Source organism: Macrotis lagotis, chromosome 4 (assembly GCF_037893015.1).
Source record: "Macrotis lagotis isolate mMagLag1 chromosome 4, bilby.v1.9.chrom.fasta, whole genome shotgun sequence".
NCBI classification, from domain to species: domain Eukaryota; kingdom Metazoa; phylum Chordata; class Mammalia; order Peramelemorphia; family Peramelidae; genus Macrotis; species Macrotis lagotis.
Window position 1 is genome coordinate 267,917,861 of NC_133661.1, and position 24,165 is coordinate 267,942,025.

General features: G+C 35.9%; 1 protein-coding gene and 1 non-coding gene across 5 annotated transcripts in view; both read left to right on the forward strand.

The window, feature by feature from the left end:
* SYNE2 (spectrin repeat containing nuclear envelope protein 2) overlaps window positions 1-24,165 on the forward strand; it is a 414,448-nt gene that overhangs the window by 250,002 nt on the left and 140,281 nt on the right. For all 4 annotated transcript variants that reach the window (XM_074235980.1, XM_074235979.1, XM_074235982.1 and 1 more), the window contains exons 64-69: window positions 1,112-1,294; window positions 9,624-9,755; window positions 11,189-11,368; window positions 12,749-12,823; window positions 13,934-14,044; window positions 19,583-19,699. In XM_074235980.1, coding sequence (XP_074092081.1) covers window positions 1,112-1,294; window positions 9,624-9,755; window positions 11,189-11,368; window positions 12,749-12,823; window positions 13,934-14,044; window positions 19,583-19,699 — 798 coding nt within the window. The remainder of the gene's footprint in view (window positions 1-1,111; window positions 1,295-9,623; window positions 9,756-11,188; window positions 11,369-12,748; window positions 12,824-13,933; window positions 14,045-19,582; window positions 19,700-24,165) is intronic.
* LOC141523137 (U6 spliceosomal RNA) lies at window positions 14,581-14,686 on the forward strand. The gene has a single exon (XR_012478347.1). It is a non-coding gene; the product is annotated as a U6 spliceosomal RNA (small nuclear RNA).

Genomic DNA, 24,165 nt, shown 5'->3' on the forward strand with positions numbered 1-24,165 from the left:
GTGATTAAATTCATAGGAAGGATCAAGCAAAATTTCCAGAGATATTAAAGGTTGTTGGGCAAAGAAAACCACTCATTCCTTTCTTTGATCCTGAATGATGGGACACCTGAACTGATCCTTAAAGGAAGGGAAATACAAGAGTAGGTGAAGGTGTATACAAAGTCATAGGGGCAGAGAAGGCAAGGTTAATTCAAAGAATAGAGATCAGTCCAGTTTGGCAGGAGTTAACAGTAGGAAGGAAATTAATGTGAACTAAGTCTGAAAAGTTAGCCTAGAGTCAGATTTTGAAAAAATTGGAGATGTAGGCTAAGGACTTTAAGTTTCATTAAATACTCATGATGAACTATTGATGGATTTGTTTCTAAAAGAGGGTTAATGTAATCAACTCTGTATGTTAGGAAGATTGCAAGTGGTATAAAAGGAAATGAGAGAGATTGGGGGATAATATAGGATTATTGTGGATAGAATCAACAAGACTTAGCAAATAAGCTTATGTTCAAGGTAAGGGAGATTTAAGACTCAAAGATGATTTCAAAGTCTTGAACCTAGATAAAAGAGAAAATTAGAAAAGATAGATATTTATATCCAGAGATGGCCCAAGAAGTACCAGTTAATCAATTCTTCTATAAAATTCTCAGTTCTATTTTCTGGCATCTTTTGTCTAGTTACTGGATTTAACAAGTATTAGATACTTTTTGTATACAGAAGAATGTGCTATTCTCTGTAGGTTAAATGAAGCTTAGATAAAACAATATGCTAAGGGGCAGCTAGGTGGTACAATGGATAGAGCACTGGCCCTGGACTCAGGAGGACCTGAGTTCAAATTTGGCCTCAGACACTTAATAATTACCTAGCTGTGCGACCTTGGGCATGTCTCTTAACTCCATTGCCTTACCAAAACAAAACAAAAAAATGATGGGGAAATTATACCTTCCCCCTCTCTCTTGAAGTCAAAATATTAGTCATATAGTAACAATCTGAGAAAAAAATCTTAAAATTCCCAAGTATTATTTCTTGTACTAAGAAATACAGTTTATCTTTTTTCAGTACTTAAGCTCTACAGTTACTTTTTTCTTTCACACTTAAGCCACATTGACATCTTTTACTTTAGGTCATACTTGAAAACATAAAGTCCATGAAGAAGTCCATTGCTGAGATAGAGTCTTACCAAGTGGTCCTGGCTGTACCTGAAACAGGAGTGAAATCTTTGTCAGTATTTGAAAGGACAAATCAGCTTTCACAAGTTGTGAAAATGTTAGAAAAGGTGACCCATGAACAAAATGAACTATTGAAGGTAAGTGATATTTTTAGACTGACATAAAATTTAGTGCGTGGAAATGTCATACCAAGAATGTTGATATTTCCATTTTCATTTTTTTTAACAGTGAACTTAACACTCAGGATTGTGTGGATAGTGTTGGACTTAAAGTTAGGATTTCAGATTTGACCTCAGACACTTCCTAGCATTGTGATTCTAAGCAAGTCACTTAAACCTTTTTCCCCTTTATTTTATTAAAAGTCCAAAGCATTAAAAAATCTTGATATCTCACCTAAAAGGGATATTTTTTAAAAGAACAATAGGTTGGGCTTAATTTTTTTATTCTTTGTACTCTTGTTATTTACTGTTGACTTGAGTATTACAAAAAGAAAGAAAAGAAAATGGCATTCTGTATTTTAAAGTGGCTTCTTTACAGGGTAAAAGAGAAGGAAAGATAGAGTGAATTATTATTCATTCCAAGTCAGTTATCAAATTTCTCAACTTATTGTAGTAGAGGGAATCAAGAATCCTTAGATTCATTTCTTGTCAGATGACATTGTTGATAAAGACCATTAGATTATAGTCCATTTCTTTTAGTTGTGCATCAAAGATTTTTCTAAATGCCTTATCATAGTCAACTAAAAATAAGTTATCTATAAACAGTAGTCAATAATAAGGCTGGATTATGGGGGGGTTGACTAAGACTGCTAAATAAATATTAATAGGCTGATGAACATAAAAACCGGATTTATGGTTGACCATGAAGTGAAAAAAATCTTTCAGTTATACTGAGAAAAATTCTTCACCTAGTGTTGTAGGCTAGGCCTCACTCAATCCAGTTCAATAGCTTAGATTATAGATTGGAAAACAATAAAACACTAATATGCCATATAACAATCAACATTTACTTAGCCATTGCAAGGAAAGAATATTCATCCATGAAATGGTGCTGGTTCAATATAGGGGAGCCATAGTTGTCTCCACATAGAGATGTGTCTGGTTAGAAGAGTTTTTTGGCTCACATAAGCAGTGGACCATCTTTAATTTTTGAAGGGCACTATTCCATGAGCTGAATTTTTAGTGTTCCAAGTAACTGGGTTGCCTTGTCAGACCTAGAGTCAAGCTTCAAGGATATCTTCCCTACCTAGCTCAAGTCACATAACAGAGAGGATATTTAAATGTTGCTCCTGACATACCACACCTTGGTAGAAAGGTCCCAAAAGTCTAAAGATGACCTGATACCAGATAGAAAAGAAACTCACTATTAGCAGCACTATAGGAGGAGCTCAGTGCTAGTAAAAGGAAAAGACAGAAAAATAAAAGCTGACAGCTGAATGTTCCCCTTGAAGAAGAGGACTTGAATATGAATATGAATAAGAAAAGATAGCTGAATATGGAGGAGAGCAAAGAACAGAAATTTCAGGTTTCATTTTCCCTCTTTGGAACAACTGAGTCCTGGATCTCTCATGTGGTTAGGGACAGTTCACAGTGATCTTCTTACGTTAAAATGATGATGAGTGAAAATAGGACTTTCTTAAAAAAAAATTAGTTGTATCCATCTAAAACTAAGAGCAAACATTATAATGGGGATAAACTTGAAACCTTCCCAGTGCAATCAGGGGTGAAATAACCAAGTCCATTATCACTAATATTATTCATTATTATACTAGAAATGCTAGCTATAGCAATAAGACAAGAAAAAGAAATTGAAGGAATAAAAACAGGCAATGAAGTAACAAAATTATCACTCTGCAGATGGTTTGATGGTAGACATGGTAGAGGGTCAACTAAAAAACTCGTTGAAACAATTAAAAACTTTTGTAGGACACAAAATAAATGCACGTAATCACCAGCATTTCTATATACTATCAACAAAACCCCAAAACCAAAGACAAAAAAGCAAGAGATAGAGGAATTTTCTTTATAATAACTGCAAATAATAGGAAATACTTGGGAGCCTACCAGCCAAGACAGACCCAGGGATTATGTAAATATAATTATAAACTGCTTTATATACATATAAAGACAGACCTATATCACTGGGAAAAATATCAATTGCTTATGGGTAGACTAAACTAAACTAAATAATAAAAATAATTCTACCTCAGTTATTTACTTATTAAGCACAATACCAATCAAATTACCAAAGAGTTATTTTAAAGAACTAGATAAACTAGTAACATGAGGCTTTTGAAAAAACAAAAAGGTCCAGAATATCAAGGGAATAAATGAAAAGAAAATATTATGTTAGGCAGTCTAGCAGTTTCAGATTTCAAATTATATTACAAAAAGGCAATTATGAAAATAATCTAGTACTAGCTTAGCAATAGAGTGGTAGAGGTAGGTACACAATAGACAGTAATAAATGACCATAGCAATCTAGTGCCTGATCCACCCAAAGATCCAAGCTCTGGGGGTAAGAACTAATCATTTGACAAAGATTTCTGGGAAAATTGACAAATTGGCAGAAATTAGGCTAGACTAACATCTTATACTTTATATTCAGATAAGATCAAAATGGATAAATGATTTAGACATGAGTGATATGAGGAAGCATGGGAAAATATACCTGTCAGATCAAGGGAAGAGTTTGTGACCAAACAAGAAATAGAGATGATTATGAGAAGTAAAATAAATAATTTTTATTATATTAAATTAAAAACTTTTTATACAAACAAAACTAATAAAGACAAAATTAGAAGGAAAACAGGAAACTAGGAAATAATTGTAACAAGTTTCATTTCCCAAATATGTAGAAAACTAAACCAAATTTATAAAAAAATAAGAGCCATTCCCCAGCTGCTGGATAGTCAAAGGATATGAGCAGACAGTTTCAGAAGAAGAAATCAAAGTTATTAATAGTCATTAAAAATGCTTTAAATCACTACTGATTAAAGAAATACAAATTAAAATAATACTGAGATAATAACAGGAAAGGGAAATGATAAATAACTGAAGGGGATGTGGAAAATCTGGGACAATAATGAACTATTGGTGGAGTTGTGAACTAGTCCAACCATTCTGGAGAACAATTTGGAAATATGGCCAAAGGGCTATAAAACTGAATACTCTGTGACCCAGCAATGCAACTACAAATATAAAAGAACTTATTTGTATAAAAATATTTATAGCAGCTCTTTTTGTAATAACAAAAAAATAGAAATTGAGGAAATGCCCATCAATTAGGGAATGGCTAAACAAGTTGTAGTATATGATTGTGATGGAATATTATTTTGTTCTAAGAAATGAACAGGATAGTTTGAGATAAAACTGTAAATATTTATATAAACTTGATACAATGTGAAGTGAGAAGAACATTTGTATGCAATAATAGCAATATTGTAAGAGTGTGGCCAATTGTGGGGGTAGCTAGGTTGCACAGTGGATAGAGCACCGGCCTTGGAGACAGGAGTACCTGAGTTCAAATCCGGCCTCAGACACTTAATAATTACCTAGCTTTGTGGCCTTGGGCAAGACATTTAACCCCACTGCCTTTCAAAAACCTAAAAAAAAAGAGAGAACGGCCAATTGTGAAAGACTAAGTAATTCTGATCAAGGCAATGATCCAAGATGATTCCCCATGATGAAAAATGTTATCTACTCCATGAGATAGAATTGATGAACTTTGGATGCAGATTGAAGCATACTTTTTAGAAATTTCTTTATTTTTATTATTAAATTTTGTTTGTGTTTTCTTTTACAATATGGATGATATAGAAAAATGTTTTACATGACCTCATATGAAATCAAATTGCATATCTTCTCTTGGAGGGGGAAACAGAGGAAAGAAGGAAGAGAATTTGAAACTGAAGATTTTTTTAAATGTTTAAGATTTTAAAAATATATAATTGGGAAATGTTTATTAAAATAAATAAAACCACAATATACTATAGATCATGTTAATTTGTGATTTTCTAAATCAATATGTAGTCAACAGAGATTCTTTTCTAGTTGAACTTGACACCACTGAGCTAGATCTCCTTTGCTCAGGTAAAAACCACTCACAATGTTTAGGCAAATAAAGTTCTACCTCTTCTTGTGCAGTTAGGTAGTATAATATCTTCTTTTTTTCCTGGTTTCTTTTTCTTTATTTCTTGCCCCTCATTTTTTCCTTTTTTTAATTGGTTTTTTTGAATTTTACAGTTTTCCCCCAATCTCGCTTTCCTCCTCCCAAGCATAATACTTTGTAACAATAATGTCCCTTGATATTCCAAATTCTCTGGGAAGGAGTTGTCTGAACCATTCCCAGGTAAAGGAGACCTTTCAATTAAAGGGGAACTGAACTGTTTTCTGCAGTGGAGAATGAAGGGTTTGTAGTTAACTGAGGAGGCAGGGATGAATCCTGAATGACTTACTTTGGGAACAGAATGAGGGAGTCTAGAGAGGGTCATCTGGAACTTTACATGATTATCTGCTCCTAAGTAAATCTTCCTAGAGACTGAATTTGAGAAACCACTTTTATGTGCTTTCCTAAATGGGACTGATTAATTACCCATTTGGCTTTAGATGGGATATCTGACCCTAGTAGTCAGGGGCATGACAGTCATACTATTGTTTGACCCTGAGAAGTGTAAAAAGCCAAAGTGTCAGTTGAGGGGGCAGGTCAGGGACCATGCAAAATGGTTAAGTGTGCCACTAGGCATCCTTAGTTAGAGGATTGTATCGTTTTCCACTTAACACAACATAGCATCACAGTTCCCATATCAGGATTGGCAATGAACCTCATTACCCAACCCTTGTACCATTCTCATAATAGCTCCAACCTAGATATTTAATTTAGCAGAGGTCATTTGATGTGAATGCTGACATACCCCACAAATGAGGCATTGGAAAATGTCTTCATTGATCCTGATTTTAATTGTCTAGTTTTGTTTTCTACAGACCCCTGACTATTTGCTAGGGTTCTCTCACTTAAACAATCATGCAGCTTAGAGTGTTAGAGGATTTGTAAGGATCCCTATTCCTTAGGCTATCCTATTAACATATGGCTTCTGTAGTCCAGCTGTACTTGCCTCCCTAATAGAAGGTGGAGCTAGTGTTAAATCAGGCAAAATAGTATTCCTAGGGAGTTATAGCCACAGAATCAAGGGACCATTAGGCCAGTGAAAGAGGCAGGATGTTAGGGCTGAGACAGCAGGACTTAGCCTCTGGAAGAGTCCCAGTTTGATATGAAGGGTGCTTACACTTGAAAGTACATATTGAATGTACTATTTCTATTTAATAATAAAGTCTCCTTTGCTTTATTCATCTTGCTAGAGAGACCCTCTTGGACCTCCCAACTCATAATATGCAACTATAAAAATAAAAGATAATGATATGAACCTATATAATCCAGTCAGTAGCAACTAGGGTCCAGCATCACACAAGCAGCTACTTTTCCAAAATTATAAGTAGCAGCTTCAAGGAACTTGGTTAGCTCACTCAGAATGTTCTTTACAGGCAGAGACCTCCAAATACAACAGCCCCATGAGACTATAAGACCCAGGGGCAAAGACTATTGGGTGGCCTATTTAAGTCTTTTAAGGCTTTAGCCTTGGACCCAAAGGAGGCAGATTTGCAAATAACTTTGCATGTCAGAGTCCTCCGGATTCCCAGATGAGTATTTCCAAAACCTAAGGAGGATATTATTTTTCTACCTTCCTTTTTGAGATTGTACAAAAGTGCCAGTAATTTATTCTGAAAAGTGTTCAGAATCACATGAACACTTTCTCATTCACTATTTCCCCCAAATCTTGACTAAGTGGATTAGAGCCCTCACTCCTTGTTTTTTAGCTAGTCATAGTCCAATTATCTTAATCTAGGACTACTGTCAATTGTGGTATCATCTAGCTCAGTCAATGGCATGTTATCCATGTAGATGTAAACATCAGTGCACTCAAGAAGTAGGGTTTCTTTCAGGTTTTTGCCCACCAGACTATCAAAGTATCATCATTTCTTGCCCATCTGTTTTCCTGGATATCATTATCTCTAAAAACTCATCATTCTGTAAGATGAAATCAACTTGGGAACTGATACTTCCCTAGCATCTCCAACCTTTCAATCACCTCACTTCCTTCGGTTCCTACTTTTCATCATCTGTTTAATGTTTCCCCCATCAGATTGTGAGCTCCTTGAGGGTAAGGACTGTCATGATTTCCTAGATTTTTATTTCATTTTATTTTTTCCCTAGGTTACATGCAAAAAACCAAGTTTCAGCATTCATCTCCAAAACCTTGAGTTCCAAATGTCTCCCTTTCTCCCACCCCCACTTCCCCTCATTGAAAGCAAGTTACTTGGTATAGGTTAAAAATTTGTAGTCATGATAAACATTACTACAATAGTCATGTTGTAAAAGTAAACATAACTCTCCCCCCAAAAAAGAGAGAAACATCAATAAAAAATAAAGTGAAAAAAGCATACTTCAGTTTGTATTCAGATATCATAAGCTCTGTCTATGGGATGGATAGTATTCTTTATCATAAGTCCTTCAGAATTCTCTTGGATCACAGCATTGCTGAGAAAAATGGGTCATTCACAGAGATCATCCTGCAATATTGCCATTACTTTGGATAAAGTACATTTCCCTTTGTTTCAGCTCATGTTAGTATTTCACTGAGAGTATTCTGTTTATCATTTTCCATAACAGAACAGTATTTCATCTCAACCACATACCACAGTTTGTTCATCCATTCCCCAAATTATAGCATCTCCTTAATCTAGCTCCCTACCACCTGAAAAGAGCTGCTATAAATATCTCTATGCATATGGATTCTTTTCTTCCTGCATTTCATCGCTTCTGAAATATAGACCTAGGAGTGGCACTGCTAGGCTAAAGGGTAGGCATCATGGCATTCTTTTTATTCTCAGTGCTTAGCACATAGTAGAAATATTTATTGACTGACTCAGAGGGAGAGTCCAGGTAATTCTAGGAAAGAGAAGTGAAAATATTCTTGAACTCCTTCCCAGATGAAAGCATAACTTCTCCTCTCAAGTCTCAGTCATATATATAGACAAAGGCATCATTGAGATTGGTAACCCCATTCTATTCACTCCGGGTTGATGAGATGAGGAAGAGCCAGTCATGAATTGTAAGATGCAGGTGCCATCTGCTTGCCTAGCCTCTTTCATCTTTGTCAGTGTGGAGGAAAAACTTTGACCCCTTCCTAAACTTGGTATTGATACCTGAGACAACTCCAACTTCCATTTGCTCATGCCCTCAAAAACTGGTATAAAAGTACACATGAACCTCCATAAAGATATCAACTTCTAAAACCCTGATTGAGGCTGAGGCACTTCAGTGGATCTTTGGGGGTAAAGGGGGTGTCATTTAATGTTGTTTTCAAGGAAACTGGGGAGAGTTCAGGCAACTTCCTAGCTTTTCTCCACCATCTTGGCTCCACCTCTGGATGTTTTTATGGTAACCTTGGTCACCAATGTCTAGTTACCTCTTTTTCGAAATGGGCAGAGGATTTTAGGATGCTTTAGGTTTGAGATGAAGAGCCCTTACTTCCTCAGTGCTAGATGTCAGGGTATAGTTTTATTAGTACTCACATGACTGGCAATCAATTCCCTCCTTATCAACCCCATGTTTCTAAAACTGTTCCCAAAGTTTCTCATGGGATCTATCTATGCTTTCTCTTGAAGATCTTTTTTCTTTGTTTTCCCATGGCAATGTGGCTATACAAATTAACTTCACCAATTCTGTGGCCACAATATATATTTTTAACTTTGTCCATTCCTTCCCCTCCATTGGGAATATAATGCTACTGTAAATTGTATACATCTTATAATGATGAGAGACTTCTGTACAAGATTATAAATTTGACCCATCAGTAGGGTTTTCAAGGTAAGTAAACTAATCTGAAATATTTATGCAGAAATTCCTTATAGACTGCTTTGTTCACCATGATAGACCAAGGTTGAAGAGGATCAGAAACTCTGTGTGTGTGTGTGTGTGTGTGTGTGTGTGTGTGTGTTGTTGCAGGAGTAGAAGTAGTAGTAGTACTAATAGTACTAATAGTCATAGTTATCACTATCAAATAAGTGAAAAGATCAATATGCAGGAATTTACACAGGACTTCTGATTTTCTTTTCTTTTTGTTTTTATTTTTTGGAAGAAATTTGGGCTTAAGTGACCTACCTAGAGTTACAATAGCTAGTATCTGGAGCCAATTTTGAACCTAGGTTCTCCTGACTCCAGGGCTAGTGCTCTAAATACTGGGTCACCTAACTACAGCACTGAAATTCAATGTAGAGACAGTCAATATTGGGTACCAACAGCCAGGATGGTGGGAGTCAAGAAATGAAGTTTCATTGTCAGATGTTCTGCTTTAGGAAGAATTCCAAAGACAAATTTCTAAATCAAGTGGTTCTTATCTTTTTATAGATTGTCATGAAACAGACTGATGAATATGACCAAGAAATAGAAAATTTGAAGCACCAATTAAAAAATTATTCAACTGAATTTTCCTCTGAAAATATATCTCCTGATCAAGCTATCACCCTGTCCCAGGGACAGGTGAGTTTCATTTGTTCATTCACTGTTTGTTGAGTACCTACTTTGTATGGCACACAATGTAAGATTCTGTTTTATTCCCATAGTAATTATTCCTTCTAGTTATAGCATTATTTGCTCTATATTTTTCCTATCAATTTCCCATTTCCTATAGTGGTTCATTATAACTACTTGAACTAAGTAATGTCCATCACTCCCCATCAAAACCCTAAAAGAGAGTTACATACTCCCAAAGCTCATGTTATGAGAAAGTAAGCAAAAGTCCACAATATTAATACATTGACTAAATCAGACCATTTACTTCAGACTTGATCTGCTTTGAGATGTCCCTGATAGCCTCATTTCATTTATTCCAGTAGGACAGAGATGGAGTTAGATTTAAGGTTGCTACAACCTAGAGAGATCTCCAAAAATCTGCTCTGATTGAGGAGTAAACACATGGAACTAGGCCCAAAGTATGGCTGCTAAGAAACATATCTCAAGTTAATTCCTAGAGGACTAAATTTTAGAAGAAAATTCTCATTATAATGAAATATTTTTGTGCTAAAAGAGTCTAAATCACAAAGCTAATCACACATGAAAGTAGGTAGCTCATAAAACAATGTTTTTATCGAACTAGCCATGCTTAATTATTTCTGTTAAATGATTCTATAAAAGTACTTTCTCTCTTCCTCACTCATGTTAAAGTTGTTCCCTCCAATAAAAAACCTTGATTATGTGTTGTGTTCGTTGTTTGTGGAGAACTATTAATACTGTTTTGTCATTATCAATTGGAAATTAGCAGTTACAGTAGTAGCAATAAGACAATAATAATTAATATTGAATAGTATTAATTTAGAAGTGAAAGGGATCTCAGCAATCTTATCATGCAATTTACTCATTTTAAAAGTCAAAAAAAAAAAATTCCCAGAGCAAGTAACTCCAAGGTAAAGGACAAATTTAGGGCAGTTAGATGGCACAGTGATTAAAACTGGGTGTGGAGTTAGGAAGACCAGAGATCAAAGCTGGCCTCAGAAACTTATTAACTGTGTGACCATGAGCAAGTCTTTTAACTTCTGACTGCCCCAATTTCCTCAACTATAAAATATCAATAATAAAGCAGCTAGGTGGTACCACAGTGCATAGATCAGTGGGCCTGGAGATAAGAAAATGAGTCTTCCTGAGTTCAAATCCAGTATCAGATACTCACTAGCTATGTGACCCTAGGCATGTCATTTAACCCTACGTGCCTCAGTTTTCTCATCTGTAAAATGAACTGGAGAAGGAAATGGCAAATTATTTCAGCATCTAGGGACCTTGGGCAGGTGCACCTCAGTTTCTTTTTTTTTTTTAATAAGTCCTTTTCTGGCTTGAAATTTTTAATTTTACTACTTTATTTCTAATCAAAACCAATAAAACCTGTCACTTGGATAAAAATATTGTTCTCCCTCACACAGAGAGAAACAGATGGTATAAAAGAACAGATCCTGGATTTGAATCAGAAAAAAGAAGACTTATTGATAGGCTTGAAGACAAAAGTCCTGGCTCTCCATCAGCATTTTCAGCAAGAAAAACAAGAATTAGAAAAGGAAACAGAGGAATCTGGAGTGGCTGAGAGGGATGTTTCTGAATGGAAAGTAAGTATGACCTCAGGAGCAGCAATAGACATTTAAATCCCATGTCACAATGGATAGAACACTGGGTCTGCAGTCTAGGAAAACCTAAATTTAAATGTGATTGCAGACACTACAATATGATCTTGGATAAATCATTCAACTATTTGTCTCAGTTTTCTTAGCTGTCAAATGAGAATATTTTTACAGCCCTGAAAATGAGGTCATTTGTAAAGCATTTAGACACTTAATATTTGTTTTTTCCCTTTTGAGGCCCTAGGAAAAATGTTCACCAGGATCCCAACCTTCAGGGAGCTTCAAGTTTTGTAGGGAAACTCTGATAATTTCACTAATATGAATTATATACAGGGTGTCCCAAGTGTTAGTACAGTTTTAAACTTTAGTAGCTTTAAATAGTTTCTTTTTAAGACAAAATAAAAATAGTTTTAGTGAAGCTAGGTGACAAAGTGGATAAACAGCTATGCCTCAAAAATTATCTTCCCAAGTTCAGATCTGGCCTCTGACATTTGCTAGCTGTGTGATCTTGTTTGCTTCAGTTCCCTCATCTGTAAAATGAACTGGAAAAGGAAATGACAAACCATTCCCAGTATCTATACCAAGAAAATCTCAAATGGGGGTCACAAAGAGTTGGGCACATCTGAAATGACTGCATAACAACATAGTTTTAAGCTATTAAAGTTTAGATTACATTAAGCTATTAAACTTTAGATAACATTAGAGGCTAAAACCTTACTAACATCTTAGGGACGCCTTGGGGACACCTTGGTCTTTATTTCACACAAACATTAAAAGTGCCAGGAATAGTGAGGGACAGGAATTTCTATTTTCAACTCACCAAAAGTGCTTTACTTTTGCTAATGTGCTGCAATGATTTTTTTTTGAAAAAGGAATTGCTCAGTTAGAGATTGTTAATAAACATTTAAAAAACAAAACAAAACTCAAGGTGTGTTTGCTCTGGATGTGACCCAGTATTGCTACACATAGTTTGATAATGACGTGCTTGTGAAATTCCTGCACTAGCTAGGCAGCAGCCACCCTTTGAAATCCCCACCTCCTCTTAAAGGGCAGCCCCATTCAGTCATTGGGAAGTGTGGTCAAAACCTTCCTGACCCAATGTTCCTAGGTAGTAAGGCAGGTAAATAGAGAATTCAATAAAGCTGAAGCATAATTTAGTCAGGTAAACTGAAACAAGCTACTCTATGTACCCAAGTCCTAGAGCCCTAAGTGTGGAGATCAGAGTGGGTGGCAAAGGACTTATGAGATCTGCAATTGTGATAAAAAGTTAAGTTTCAAAAATAGCATCACAAAAATGTGGAAAGGAGTGGTTGGGTGTGATGTTGTAGGAAAACTTGACTGGCTCTGTTTTTGTACTGCACCTTTCAGCTGAAAAGGAAAGGATCCATGTTTCTCCCACCATCAATTGTTGAAGAGACAGAAGAAAGTTCACAAAAAAGTGAAGTAAGGAAAAGACTAATTTTTTATTGCTAAGACATATTCATCTGAAATCCTAAAAGAAAACTAAAGTGAAAAAGAGTTGAAATAAATAAAATTATGGACAATTTTTAAAATTAATTTTGCTGTGTTAGGTTTGAATGATTATATTTTAGTCTTGCTTGAAGTATAATTAAATCTACTGCAAAGTGTCAGAGATGTAATGTTAACAAGATTGTTTGTGACAGATTTTTTAAAAAAAAGCAAACCTCTTTGAAATATTGTGAAGTTTTAAGAAGATGGCATTTGTTGCTCCAAGTTTAATTTTTGAAACTGTACTTTACCATATTTGAATTTATCTTTAGTCTAAAGTAGTGCTACCTGAGACCAGAACAGCAGTGTTAAAAAGTAATGCTACTAATTCTTCTACTCCCATTATAGCTTATAGAAAAAGACATTTACAGATGTCTTTTATGAAATCAGTTTCAATTTCATTCTTATAAAAAATGAGGATTACAATGGGTCCTTTGAAAAAGAGAAGAAAATTACAGTAACTAAGAGTTTGCATACCTCTTCCACTACTGCTAGGAGGTTTAATGCTCATTTTATAAATTGTCAAATTGATCCAGGGTCATTCAAAACCAGTCTAATTCTTTACCTTATCTTGGTTTCCTGGGAAGTTAGTGAGAAGCCTGGGTAAAAAGGAGATCCTTGTGAAAAGAATGAAGAACTCCAACAACAATCCTTATTGCTTTGTGGGAAGGAGGGATGTGAGTTTGTACATTTGTGGACAAGATAACAGAAACAAAAAAAAATCTTTAAAATACTTCCATTCTGATTTTTTTTAATATGAACTTTTAGAGTTAAATTTTTAAAGTTTCTCCAGTATTTATCCTAAACATAAAATTTTAATTGATGCCCAGTCTGTCAAACTAAACTTCTTTTTTATTTGCAAAAAGAGAAAAGAAAGCAAAAAAAAGTTGGATAAGAAAAAAATACCCCAAAAAGACAGTAATATAATTTAAATTAACTTTAAAGAATTTATGGTAATTTAAAGAAGTCTTCTTTGAGGGAAGGTGATGAAGGCTATAATGAAAAGATCTCTTTTTTATATTAACTCAATAAAAACTCTCTTAGAATGGAGATGAGAAAGCAGAGTCAGCTTCTAGTACTTATTTATTACACTGTGGACATGAGAGAAACAAAGAAGAAGACAGAGCCTCCTCTTCATCTGGAACACTCATACAGGTACCCATTACTTATTTTCTTTCAGATGTTCCACTTCCAACTCTAGCTTTATGTGACAACTTAGACATTTTTTGCTTTTCCATTTTTTCCTGATTTTCTTTTCAACAACCACTGTATGTTTAAATTATATACTTTAAAATCCTATTGGAAACAAAAAATAAGAAACCTTAGATGGGTGCTTGCTTTTTATTTTAGGAAATTTAATGAAAGAACATCAACTGTACTTTAATATTTTAGCACTTGAATTCCATTGAACATACATAAATATAAAAACATTAACTATCATTTCACATTCTAAAATTTGGACATAAAATAATAATTTGGATGATTAAAATGTGTTCAGCTTTTAGAAGATTTTAAAAAAATTCAAGAATACAAAGCCCTATAGTCTACTAGAAATATTCTCTTGCCACATGTGACCTAGTCAGCAAACCCAATGCCCTTTACCTCAGTCTTCATATTCCTTATCTCTCTTACATCATTTTATATTTCCTTCTCTCTTGGTTCTGTTTATTACCATAAGACTATATTCTTTTGTATTTGCTTTGAAGGTACTTATACTAAAATTGGAATGATATGAGGTGATTAGCATATCCCCTGTGCAAGGATGACAAGCAAATTCATGAAATCATTACTCCTTTTTTTTAAAGGAAGAAAGCAAAAAAGAATTGTACTCCCTGCTTTTTTCCTGATAACATTAAAATTTCTTCTTTTCTGTTTCCTCTTGCCAACTTCTCTTCCCTTTTTTTGCCTCTATTTGTTAGTGTTCCTTTAAAGCTTTTGTCTTTACTGTCTTCCACATATATCCTATGCCCTTATGTTCTCATTCTTGATGTCATATGTCATCCATTCATAACTAATTATACAACCTATGGCAACATGGTGTGGAGCTAGGAAGACCGAAGTTTAAATCATGCTTTAGATACTTACTAAACAACTGACAAAGAGCAGCTGGATGGCACAGTGAAAGAGCACCAGCCTTGGAGTCAGGAGGACAGGAGTTTGAATCCAGACTCAGACACAACTTACTAGCTATGTGTCCCTGGGCAAGTTACTGGCACACACCCCCTCACCCAAATTCAATTCCTGTGCTTGTCATGGCATCACCTCCCTCATGTTATGGTCTCCATTGAGAGTGAAGGATAAACCTCATCAACCAAGTGACCCTGTCAAGTCAATGAACCTCTTTCCATCTCAGTTTCCCCATCTCTAAAATGAAGATAACCTTGGGGCAGCTAGGTGATGCAGTGGATAAAGCACTTGCCCTGGAGTCAGGGGGGACCCAAATTCAAATCCAGCCTCAGATATTTGATATTTACTAGCTTTGTGACTTTGGGCAAGTCAGTTCACCCCATTATTAAAAAACAAAGAAACAATCAAACAAACAAATGAAGGTAACCTACCTCCCAGGGTTGTTAGAAAGCACTTTTTCAAAACTTAAAGTATATATCAGGCAATTCTCAAACATTTTGGTTTCAACTCTATACTCTTAAAGGATTACTGGGCTCTGCCAAAATTGCTTGTTTTTATGGGTTATATCTATTGATATTTACCGTTAAATACATTAAAATGGATAGTACATTAAAATGGATAATAAAATAATAAATAGATGAAATAAATAAGTGGGTAAAATTTTTAAAATTGTTATTTATTAGTTTATTTAAAAGTAATACTAATATACCCAACAGAGGTTAGCATAAATACTTATTTTTGTGAAAAATAACTATTTTACAAAACCAAAAAAATTAGAAGAGTATAATTGTTTTAAATTTTTCTACAAGTTTTTTAATGACTGGCTTAATTGAAGAAGCTGTATTTTCATACTTTGTTTTCAATCTGTTACAATATGAAGTATGTGAAGAAAATAAATCTAACCTCTCACCAATATTGTGTGTCATTGGAAAAGGGAAAAACGTTTTAATAGATGAATAATGTTATTACTATGAAAATAGTTCTGATTTTATCTCCCTCATAGGGTCTCAAGTACCACCAAGAATCCCCAGACTACCATATTTTAGAACTGCTGTTCTGTGTAAATGTTAGTGATTTTCTATGATCAGGTCTTTACATTTGAATCCTTTGCATTTGAATATGTTTATGTTAGATCCATGTGTTTGTACAATATAAATTATTTTTAAATATATAGGTACATATATATATATATATATATATATGTATTTCTAGAGTGAAAAAGTACTGACCTCTCCTTCCCTAGCTTTCTACTACCACAAGTTTAACAAAAACCAAATTGCACTCATCAGATTCTTAGCAAAACCAATTCTTGATTTTTAATTGCTATTGATAGCATCACAATGATCCCAGTTATCCAAGCTTAAAATCTTAGAATCATTCTTTTATTCTTCCATCTTTTAAGTTATATCTAGTTTGTCACTAAGTCTTGCTAATTTTACTTCTATAAGATCTTTTCTTTATGTCACCTCCTACTCACTCCTTCTGCCATCACCTTGTCTAGGCCCTCCTTATTACTTACCTGACCTACTACAGTGGCTAATTCTCCACTCACATCCATTCTACCTTCCTGCCATTTTCCAAAATGGATTTTTGTTTATAAAGCTCCTTTTCTTAAAACCTTTGAGTAGTTCTCCATTGTCTCATCAAATAAAAGCCCAATCTCTCTTTTATTCTTTATTAAATATTTTATTTATTTTGAGTTCTACAAGTTTTCCCCTAATCTTACTTCCATCCCCCACCCCCCACAGAAGGTAATTTTGTCAGTCTTTACATTGTTTCCATGGTATACACTGATCCACATTTAGTGTGATGAGAGAGAAATATCCTTAAGGAAGAAACATAAAGTATAAGGCGATAGCAAGATCAGACAATAAGATATCAGTTTTTTTTTCCCTAAATTTAAGGTAATAGTCCTTGGTCTTTGTTCAAACTCCACAGTTGTTTCTCTGGATATAGATGGTATTCTCCATTGCAGACAGCCCCAAATTGTCCCTGACTGATGGAATGAGTGAGTCCATCAAGGTTGATCATCACCTCCACGTAGCTGTTAGGGTGTACAGTGTTTTTCTGCTTCTTCTCATCTCATTCAGCATCAGTTCATGCAAATCCCTCCAGGCTTCCCTAAATTCCCATCCCTCCTGCTTTCTAATAGAACAATAGTGTTCCATGACATACATATACCACAGTTTGCTAAGCCATTACCCAATTGAAGGATATTTACTTAATTTCCAATTCTTTGCCACTACAAATAGGGCTGCTATGAATATTTTTGTACAAGTGATGTTTTTACCCTTTTTCATCATCTCTTCAGGGTATAGATCCAGTAGTAGTACTGCTGGATCAAAGGGTGTGCACATTTTTGTTGCCTTTTGGATGTAGTTCCAAATTTCTCTCCAGAAAGGTTGGATGAGTTCACAGCTCCACCAACAATGTAATAGTGTCCCAGGTTTCTCACAACCCTTCCAACAATGATCATTATCCTTTCTGATCATATTGGCCAGTCTGAGAGGTGTGAGGTGGTACCTCAGAGAAGCTTTAATTTGCATTTCTCTAATAAGTAATGATTTAGAACAATTTTTCATATGACTATGGATTGCTTTTATGTCCTCATCTGTAAATTGCCTTTGACCATTTATCAATTGGGGAATGGCTAAAAGCGCAATCTTTGTGGTTTGGCATTCAGGGTGCTTCACAATTTGGTCCCAATCCTATCTCAAACTATTCTCCCATTCTTCTCTTAACTCATGCAATGCCATAACAAGACTATTTACTATACTCCCCTGCAAAAAAATTCCATTCCTTTCTTCCTATTTACTCTTATTCATGTAATTCCTTCAGTCAAAATGCCCTCCTGCTTTTGCTTATCAGAATTATATCTAATATGTTGTGCATGACTAAACATGTTTAACCTATACACTTACTCCTTACTTTCCAGGGAGGAAGTGGATGAGGGAGGGAGAAAATTTGGAACTCAAAATTTTGAAAAAATGAATGTTAAAAATTGCCCTTACATATAACTAGGGAAAAAATAAAATATTTTTGCCATGTCCCCCGTGAAACCCTTCCCACTGCCCCAGTTAGAAATGATATTTTTCTGTACCACATTTCCTACAAGATGGTTCATGTATCTGTCAGAGAATTCTACCAGATGATCTAATAATTTTTTAGGTCTATCTCACCCACTAAATCACAAGTTCTAGGAAGTTAGAGATTGTATTGGTCACCTTAATCCCAACAATATCTAGCACAGTGCCATACATACAGAGTAAGGGGTAAAATCAACTGTTGTTTAAAGAATGAATGATTTAGAGAAATTCAATTACCAGCAGAGAGCAGTGTCATGGAAGCCAAAGAGAGAATATGATGTAAGGAGTAGTCAAGGGGCAGCTAAGTGGCCCAGTGTATAGAGAACTGGCCCTGGAGTCTGGAAGAGCTGCGCTCAAATCCAGTCTCAGACACTTTATACTTACTAACTGTGTGCCCTTGGGCAAGTCACCTGAACCTATTGCCTTGCAAAAACTAACAAAAAAGGAGTGGTCAAGAGTGTCAAAAGCAGCTCACTTAGGACTTGGATTGACTTGGTTAAGAGATATTTGCTAACTTTTATTAAAAAGTGGGGGGTTCAGGGGCAGCTGGGTGGCGCAGTGAATAGAGCACCGGCCCTAGAGTCAGGAGTACCTGAGTTCAAATACACCCTCAGACACTTAATAATTACCTAGCTGTGTGGCCTTGAGCAAGCCACTTAACCCCATTGCCTTGCAAAAATCTAAAATTAAAAAATTAAATTAAATTAAAAAGTGGGGGGTTCAGAAACTAACACCAAGGTGTTGAGAAGTGAGTAGGTATGGAGGAAGGAGAGATAATGCAAGTAACTCTAGGAATTTGACATTTAAAGGGAGAAAAGATACAGGAATGAAGGAGGCAGGTGAAGAAGTTTTATTTGCTTGTTTGTTTTTCAGGCTGGAATGACCTGAGACTATTTGTTGACAGTAAAGAAGCAGAAAAAGTCAATAGATCAGGGGAAATTGAAGATGAGAAAACTAAAGGATACAATTAGAAGGGCAATTTTTCCAAGCATACAAGAGGGATGATATAAAGAATAAAAAAATCTGACTTGAGCACAAATCAATGTTTTTGAATCTGGAGCAAAAGATGATATAGATAAGTTTTGAAATATAGAAAAGGAAAAGTGAGGGACGCAAGTCAATTGATGTTTGGACCTTAATTTTCTCATTTGGGAAATGAGGGGATTGGATTGGGTCACACAGCTAGTAAAGTATCTGAGACTGGATCTGAATTCAAGGATGAGTTCTAAGCCTGATGCTTGTACAACCTGGTCTCCCAATACCTTTACTAAGTTCCCAAATAAAAATAAGAAAAGTTTTGAACTCCTTCAAATAAGCTAAGTTTATTGAGGGCACTGAATATTATTTTTCTTGAAGTCATTTTTTTACAAATGCATATAAGTGTTCCTAAATATATCATTACTTGCCTTAATTATAAAACACGCAGACATAGGAAATGTAAGATGATGGATTATACATATTGCTCTTTGTCTCAATATAGGAGGCAGATGGACGAATAAGCACATATGATGGATATAACACTCAAATATTTGATCCAAATCCATTGAAAAATGAGCAGAACCCAAACTCCTCTCCAATCCATATCCAACAAGAAGTGGTGAGTTGTTTTTTTAATGATTTAATAACCTGAATATATGGCAACGTACCCAAGTGTGCTGTGATAATCTGTACAATCTGAGAACCTTTTGAACTTGTGCATAGTAATCTTGCCATACTTATGCAAGACTGGGAGATTTTAATCATGGCAGCTTTATAAATGAAGTAATTGAAATACAGAGAAGTTAAGTAGTTTACCCACATTGGCAGTAATCTAGAGATGCCATTGTTCTTTCCACCAAATGTTACTTTACAAGTCTAGGTTAACTAGAAAAATGTATATTATCTTTTACACCTGGGCTACTCACAAGTGTGTTCCAAAATATTTCTCTATTCATGGATTGTTCTCTTACTGTTCCACTCAGGTTATTTTTTGCTTCTCTAGATAGACTGTTTAGATGCCTGAAGGTAAGAATCATGCCCTATATTTCTTTTGTATCCCCAGAGAACTTTGAATAAAATACTGACCATATTGTAGGCATGCTATAAATCTTTATTATCAGACTAGAACAGTGGACTCAACCAAAATGGATTTGACAGACTCAATTCATTCAGTGCCTCTTGTCTCTGAGCAAGATGTTCAGATTTTATTGTTGTTGCTGTTGCCAGTCATTTTTAGTTGTGTCCAACTGCAACATGTTTGGAATTTTCTTGGTAAAGATACTGGAGGGGCGGCTAGGTGGCGCAGTGGATAGAGCACTGGCCTTGGAGTCAGGAGTACCTGGGTTCAAATCTGACCTCAGACACATAATAATTACCTATCTGTGTGGCCTTGGGAAAGCCACTTAACCCCATTGCCTTGCAAAAACAAAAAAACAAAAAAAAAAGATACTGGAGTGACTTGTCATTTCCTTCTCTAGATCATTTTTCAATCATGCAGTTAGTCAGTGTCTGACACCAGACTAATTCAGGAAGAGAAGTCTTTCTGACTTCAGGTACCTAGCTGCTGAGATTACAGAGACAAAAATGCACAGTCCTTGGCCTCAAGGAACGTATATTCTACTAGGGAGAAAACCCTTTATTAGTTTAGGAAGGAGGCTTAAGTCTAAGTAATAGTAGCAATTATTGGAGCGGTATGGTGGTAAGCTATATCTCATCTTTCATAGTAGCAATGCTAATAATGATTTGGTTTATTGCTTTTTGAGATCAAGGTAAAAAGTTGTGAGAGGGAATGTCAATATTTATGTTCTGACTAGACCCTAGTGGATGCCTGAAAGAAATTAAGTATAGTCTGGCAATACCATACAGTACCAGGATCTATCCAGAAGAAAGACTGAGGAAAGGTTAGACTCATTTATCATGAATTCATGAAATTCCACATCAATCTATTGGTTAATATGACTATATATATCAAGGATATTTAAGCAATGGCATGAATGTCAGGAATTTTATCATGTTTCATATATATACATATATATACACATACACACACACACACACACACACACACACACACATATACACTACTTACTCATAACCTTTTCTCTTTCTCCTTCATCTCTTTTGTCTTTCAAGCACTGCATTCTTTATTGAAGCCTTCCCACCATCCCCTTTTTTTTCCCTGCTCCACTGCCTTTGCTTTAGGTCAGCCAGTGGCTACTGTGGGCATTGTTTATTGCCTCCAGTGGGGCTCCACCCTTCCTTAGTTATTAACCTCAGGTCTGTACTTTTCTTTCTTGCATGAATAAACAAGTTACTTATCATGTTTAATAAAAAAACAGACATAATCTCCTTGATGTCTCATCTAAAATATTCAGTCTCCCTATTAACTTGAGCAGTTTTCAGAAGACATCAGCTATCTATAGAAGAAATGTTCTAAATCACTAAATCATATTGGTTAGTAAGACAAAAAAGGACACTGACAAATCTTGGAGGGGCAATGGAAAAATTGGGATATTAATGCACTATTGGTGGAGTTGTGAATTGATCAAATCATTCTGGAGAATAATGTGGAACTTTGCTCAAAGGGCTATAAAATTGTGAATACTCTTTTACCCAGAATACCACTCCTGGGTCTTTTTCCCAAAGAAATGAAAGAAAAAGGAGAAGGATCTCTATATATATGCAAAATTATGTATTAGTGCTCTTTTTGTGGTGGCAAAGAATTTAGGGTATGTCCATTGGAGAATGACTGAACAAGTTGTGGTATTTATTATGTGATTGTGATGTAGTAAAATTGTGCAATCAGAAATGATGACCAAAATGCTCTTAAAAAAGCACACACACACACACGCACACACACACACACACACACACACACACACACAGACACACACACACACGAAAGATTTGCATGAACCGATACAAAGTGAAATGAGCATATCGTAACAGCAATATTGAATGATGATCATCTCTAAATGACTCCATTATTTCTCAATAGCTCAGGGATCCAAGATATCAAAGGACTCATGATAAAAAAAAATACTATCTACCTCCCGTAAAAGAATTGATGGCATCTGAATGCAGGTTGAAGCATTTATTTTTCTTGGGGTTTTTTTTTAATCAATGTTTTTCTTTTATAACATGACTAATATAGAAAATAAGTTTTACATGACTGCCAAAAAAAAGATTTGACTAGGGGATTAATAATTAAAATGATAATTTCCTTTTTTTCTATAGATTTCCATGACCCATATTACTATTGAAAATGAGTCTATAATACTATTTGAAATATGAAGTTAATAAAATTAATAAAATTCATCTCTCTGATTCTTTTAAGTCACAGAGTTTCAGAGGTGGAGAAGCTACAGAGCCATAGGCAGGAATATATCAAAACATCCATTCCATCTTTGTTTGAAATCTTCTAGAAAGGAGGAATCCCATGACATCCTCAGGAAATCTTTCCACTGTAGATTATCTCTAATTGTCAAAAAGTTTTTCCTTACCTTCATGCTAAATCTTTGTGTCTATAACTTTACATCCCTGCTCCAGGCCAAGTGTTAAGAATACCCTCTCTTCTACATGACATCACTTCATGTACTTGGGAAACTTTCATATTGGGTTGACCTTCCCCCCCAAAGGCTTTCAAGGTTAAATATCCCTTGGACCTGATCCTTGGATGACATGGTCTCAGTAACATTGTGATTACTATTTTCTGTATTCATTCTCAGCTTGTCAGTATTCTTCCTAAAATACAGGTGCCAAGATATGATTTGATCAGGTCACAATGCAATGTGACTATATAATAATCACTTATTGATATATCAATATATATATTGATATATATATATATATATATATATATATAATATATATATGTGTGTGTGTGTGTGTGTGTGTGTGTTATTGATATATAGGGGGTAACACAGTGAATATTGTCCGTGAATATTTACATCCTGGGATTAGAGGATGGATAGATAGATGTGTTGTGGCTCTGATTGTGATATTAAGTTAGTTTTAAAGATTCCTATGTGGATAGTGGGTGGAGCCAAGATGGCGACAAGAAGGGATTGAGCCTTAGGCGCTCTCTGATAAAACTTGAAACTAAGGACTAAACTTTCGAGAGACAGAACCCACAAAGGGACCTAGTGAGGCAGTTCTCCTACTCAAGGTAACCTGGAAAAGAGCAGAAAGGCTCTGCTCCCCGGGGTTGGAGGGGCAGCCTACCAGAGGGGCTGCCCGCCAGAGTGAAAGAACATCAGCCTCCCGGAGGCAGCCCCAGGGTGCTGGGAGCTGCGGCTCACAGCAGCAGGGGAGTCTCTTGAGCTGCACCCCAGGGAGCACCGGGCACAAAGTGGGGGAACAGCTGGGGACCTCTGCCAGAGTGAGCACGTGGAGCCCAGCCCCCAGGGCACACAGCTAGCAGCTTGGTCTTTCAGCAGCCTAGATCTAGGAAACAGAAGCAGGCGGAGCCAGTAAGCAGGAGCCCCCAGGACATGAGCCCATTGAGCTGAGGGAGGGGAGTGAAGAGAGACTGCAGAGCTCTGTCCTCTGCCCCTGGAACAGGACTCTGGGGCTCTGACTACATTCAGATCCTGATTGCAGTCTATGCCCCCCCCATAGAACAGCAGGGCCCCCCCACCTCAGCCCCGTGGCAGAGGGGGGCGCATATGGTCATTCACAGACCAGGAGGGAGGACAGAGCCTCACACACTGAGATCCTTGTGGGAGTGTCCCAAAAGCTCAGGAAGTACCCCCAAAACAGGCTTAGGCTGGGAAAATGAGCAAGCAGAGAAAAAAGAGGAACACCATTGAGAAATATATTATCTATGATCCCAAGAAGGATGGATATACTCATTCTGAAGATGAGGAAACATAAGCTCCTGCATCTAAAGACTCCCAGAAAAAACAGAAACTAGGATCAGGCTATGACAGAGCTCAAAAAAGACTTTGAAAATCTAATGAGGGAGTTAGAAGAAAAACTGGGAAAAGAAATGAGAGAGATGCAGGAAAAACATGAAAATGAAGTCAGCAGCTTAGTCAAGGAAATCCAAAAAAAAGGCTGAAGAAAATAGCATGCTAAAAACCA